The sequence below is a fragment of the Rhagoletis pomonella genome, unplaced genomic scaffold, assembly GCF_013731165.1.
Source record: "Rhagoletis pomonella isolate Grant_MI unplaced genomic scaffold, Rhpom_1.0 Rhpom_scaffold_00010, whole genome shotgun sequence".
In the NCBI taxonomy this organism is placed as follows: Eukaryota; Metazoa; Arthropoda; class Insecta; order Diptera; family Tephritidae; genus Rhagoletis; species Rhagoletis pomonella.
Genome location: NW_023458564.1, coordinates 18,941,530 through 18,946,223, shown reverse-complemented (window position 1 = coordinate 18,946,223; position 4,694 = coordinate 18,941,530). Strand labels below are relative to the sequence as shown.

Below are 4,694 nucleotides of genomic sequence, written 5' to 3'. Positions count from 1 at the left end.
TATGCAAATTCTTCTATAAATCATGTCGTTGTGTTAAATTATTCTTTACCTTATGTGTGCACACGTTGTCACAAGCGAAAGTTAAGGAAATTGCAGTAAAAAGCCACCACCAAATTGTAAGCAACGAACAAATGTAAACAAACGGCTAATGTCAAAGTCGCTCAACTTTTTTCCTAAATGGGATTACAACGGGCTACTAAGAAGATGGCGTGATTTTGTATTTTTGGTTCATGATCAACACCACCTTGTATAAATTCGCCTTGCGTTTAACTTTTGCGTTCAACTCACGCAGGGTTGCACGAAAAAAAAGTTGAATGGCGTTGGCTGGCGACCAACTTTGTTGAAAGCGATTAGTTGAAAGGCCGTTCAACAAAGTAGAATGCAAAGTTAAACAAATCAGAGGCCCTTTTATGGCGAATATTTTCATAATTTTTTATATTTTGCTATTTTTAACAATTAATTTTATTTTTTCGTGCAACCCTGTGTGAGTTCGATGCAAAAGTTGCCTAAAAAATCGCCTTGTGCGAAAGCCCTATAAAATTAAATGAAATCGGGAGCAACGGCAACACTGCAGTCATTCAATCAAACTGTTCGCCATTTTTATTTTACTTGGAATCGCATTGTCAAGAAATTTGGCAATTTGCGTCCTTTTTGAGAGTGGAATTATATCAAAGCAACTTTGCCGAAGACTAGGCCCGTGCAACTTACGTTGAAAATATATACATATTACAAGGAAGGGTTATTGTAGCGATAAATTATGAGTTCTGTTTTGTTTGCTTGCTCCAAATGTTTTTCGCGACATCCATTCGAGGAATTGTCTGCGGGCCAACAGCTATGCAAGGTAAAAAAAGAACATTTTGCAATGACAAAACAAAAAATTAACAAATATGTTTTAAGTACTAAGTATAAATTTATTCGAAATCTGACGCCAAAGTTGGTATTCCTCACGCCTTCCAAAGCAACTGCGCAGTTTTGCGAAAAATATTTAGGAGAAAGTAGCATTTTTTATTTGTATATAAATACATATATACAAAACATGTATATGTGTAAAGTAAATTGGTGAGAATTATTCAGACGTGTTAAAATCTAATATTTTTTTCAGAATTGCCGGGGAAGTAGCTCAATTGTGAAATGTACTTATTGTCGAACCGAATTCCAACCAACAACGTAAGTAGCTAATTGGCGCCATAACATTGTAAATTGTTCCTCACAAATGCATATGCGATGTTTTTCAATTTCTAGAAAGTCCCAGAGTGCCTGTAAGAAATGTGAGCACTGCCTCAACAAGTATGGCAAACCCAACGCCTGTGAATGCTGCAAGATCGTAGCGGCGTTCGGAAGCTCTAAATGCATAAGGTCAGTATTTAATAAGCATTATTTGCCAGTCGAATAATACAACTTATTTTAAGTAAAGCTTTATAAGATATCAGTCAATAAGGGATGCACAAAATACAAAGTGATTTTGGGTTTGATGCATGCCAGTGTTTCTTTTCAATATAAACGTCTTGCTCAGGTATATTTAGTTGTAAAAATTTAATTAAATTTCCTAAATTGTAAAATCATTTCACTTATGTAGGTATACCTTCTCTCATATTGTACGTTCGGCAATTTACCAACGAAAATTCGTTAGCTGTTGAATGTTTATTAAATATTGTAGTCTATAAGTAGAATATTGAAAACCCCTTTAAAATTGCAACGTTTATGAACGCAAACATTTCTTCTTTTTTTCCTGTTCCATAAATTTTCCTGTACCTTGCCTGTAAAATGCAATGAATGATAGATGTGCAACGTACGAAGCAAAATACGGCCCACCAATACAATGTGATGAATGCAAGCAGCGATGTGCTTTCGATAAGCGCGACGAGAACAAAAAGGTTAGACAAGCAATGGCAAAGGCTTAAAATTGTTAATACATGCCTATATGTACAAATAATATCGTTTAAAAAGTACACTTAATCCAAAGCTTATAAACTTTAATTAAAAGTTTTGTGCATATGTGTCACAATCATATTTTGACTATAACTACGGTCCAAAGCCTTTTACTTAAAATCTAGGCTATACGCATAAGCAAAATGTACAAGAGTTTGTGTAGAAATGTGTGCGTTCGTAAACTAATGCTAAAATGTACTTATAGTTTTGTAGCCTTAAGCGCACAGTTTTGTAAAACCAAGCTTATGAAAGTATTTTCTCACAGATTAACGGCAAATTGCTTTGTTGGCTGTGCACAAATTCGTTTAAGCGAGCTCTCTTAAAAGCTCAACAGGACGGCAGAATATCAGCGAAAAAACGACCACATGAAAAAATACACAGAGATAGTTCGACGAATTCGGCAAAAAAATCATCCCGACCATCTGCAGATGTAAAAGGAAGCAGTGGCGGTGCTGGGGGAGGGAGTAGTGCAGCTATCGCTTCTTCAGGCGGAGATCTTTCCGACAAAGTGTCACGCACTGGAGGAAGCGGCGGAAATGGCAGTGGTAATGGATCTGGAATCGGACTGGGCTCTATAGCGGCCCCAGCAGTTATCACAATTGATCCAAATTCCGCTGATCATGTAGTGGCTATGACTAACTTAAAAGAACGTATTGCCAGTCTGGAAAAACGCCTTCAGCAAAAGGACAAAGAATTACTTGAAAAAGACAAATTGGTAACACATTCACATTAAAAATAACATTCATATTAACTTTCTGAAGCTTTACTTGTAGTTAACAGAGCTAAAAGGCAAGAATTTCGAAAAAGAAATAGAAATGCGCAACAAATTGAAGGAAGTCGACAGATTGCATGAAATGAAAGTGGAGAATCTTAATCGAAAAGTTAGTAGTTTATTGAAAGAATTAGCATCTGTGAAGAAGAGCACAAAGAAGAATGGCACAAGTGGAGGTTCAAATGCCAAAGAGCGCCAGAGCGATCGTGAAAAACGAGAAAACCTTTCTCCAAAAGATGAACTTGTCGAAGAAGAGCAACAGCGAGAAAAGGAAATAAAAGAAGAGAAAACGGAAAAAGAAGATAGTAAGAGTGACAATGAACAAGATCAGGAAGAAAAAGGGAGTGTTGGATCTGGTTCGAATAGCCCATCTACAAATTGATTGTAACAAAACGAAATGTTAGCTAAATTTTACAACAAAATTTTACGAGTATATATTGTACCGGCCAAACTCGATCTTAGGACAAACTAGTTTTGCCTAGGCTAAACTAGATCCGGGGCCTTAGTATTTTTGCGCGGAACATCTTTCCGCGTAGGCGGCCTTTGTGCGCGCTTCAAAAAAACTTGTTTCCGCGTTGGACGTTTAGCCTAGGAAAAACTTGTTTGCTCTAAGGCCGGGGTTTGGCCGGTAACATATACAATCTTTGACATCTATTCCACTCAATCGAGCTGTTTTACAGTTTCGGGCAAGGCGAATTTATATAAGGTGGTGTTACTAGCTCAGCTGATTTTGTGTATGTTTTCGCCGCACGGCTTCTGATATCAAACTGAAAAATTTTCTTTGAATTTCTACACACTTACAGATTTTGACAGTTTATGCCGCCAAAGCAAAAACAAAATACATGTAAATTTTTGTTTTTGTACTCCTGCTATCACCTTATATTAATTCGCCTTGGTTTCGGGAATAATCGTATCAGTTTTTGAAAAAACAACTTTAAAATAAGCTGTCACAACGTTTTTCATTTAGATAATGAAAATGTATCATACATAAGCCATGGATGTTGATTTTTGAAATTTTTGCCAGTAAAATATTTTCTGTAAGATTTTATATTTCTTTTGTTACCTAAATTGTAGTTTACTTTAATAGTTCTTTCGTATGATTAACACATTTAATAGTTTAAAGTTTATTCCTCCAAATAGTTTATATTCCGGCAGGTTCTGCAATTCACTTCGGAATCAATTTGAGTCAGGTTCGCTTTGAATTCAAATTGGCAGGGGTCGAGGTTCATTCAGGAGTGAATTGCAAAACCTGCCCGAATTTCATTTTTTTTTTGTAACTTGTGTGAGCTTTGTGGCACCATTTTTTTAGCAGATAACTTATTTAAGTGAAGTGGAAATCCCTTAAATTGAATAAAGAACATACAAAGAAAACTTGGATATTGACATAGCGTTAAAGTTTATTAGTTCCAAGGCGTATTTAACAAGGTGTTGTTGGCCGTATATAAGTAAAAAATTACACTAACAAATTATACGCTGATGTCCATACTGTCATTGGTATGAGGGGAAATGTTTAGTACCACTCACACCGTTTTTTGGGTGGGGGGCGGAGTGGGAGGGGGCGGGGCCCCCAAAACACCCCCCAATAGAAAGGAGACAGTCGCCGCTTTCTAAAAAGGGGAACCCCTCCCTTGGACTCCTCCCACAGGCACCTAGGGAACCGTTTGAAAAAGGGGGAAAAACGGATTTTTCTTAGGCAAACTGAGCAGTTTGAAGTGGAATATGACCCAACTAACAGAAACCGTGGGATTTTTTAATAAAAGAAATTATGCCAAATTAGATATGGGGGGATTTTGAATAAAGAATAAAAAGTTAATTAAAAATAGAAAAAAAAAAGTTTTTATAAAAAAAAATGTTCTTTTTAACAAACGTATTTTTGCGTAGAATTCCTTTCTACGTAAGCGGCCTTCGGCCGCACTTAGGGATTATAACCCTCAGGCAGTAGAATTCTCCTTTCTGTGTTGCCAAAGAAGGGGGGCTGAACACCTTTTGCAGA

General features: G+C 36.7%; 1 protein-coding gene across 1 annotated transcript; it reads left to right on the top strand.

Moving 5' to 3' along the window:
- Positions 1-577: 577 nt before the first annotated feature.
- LOC118746112 (protein FAM76A-like) lies at positions 578-4,084 on the top strand. Its single transcript, XM_036479890.1, has 6 exons — positions 578-841; positions 1,103-1,167; positions 1,243-1,356; positions 1,781-1,874; positions 2,195-2,644; positions 2,703-4,084. Exons 1-6 carry the CDS (start codon positions 758-760, stop codon positions 3,081-3,083), a joined length of 1,188 nt encoding a protein of 395 aa, XP_036335783.1. The 5' UTR covers positions 578-757; the 3' UTR covers positions 3,084-4,084.
- Positions 4,085-4,694: the final 610 nt, after the last annotated feature.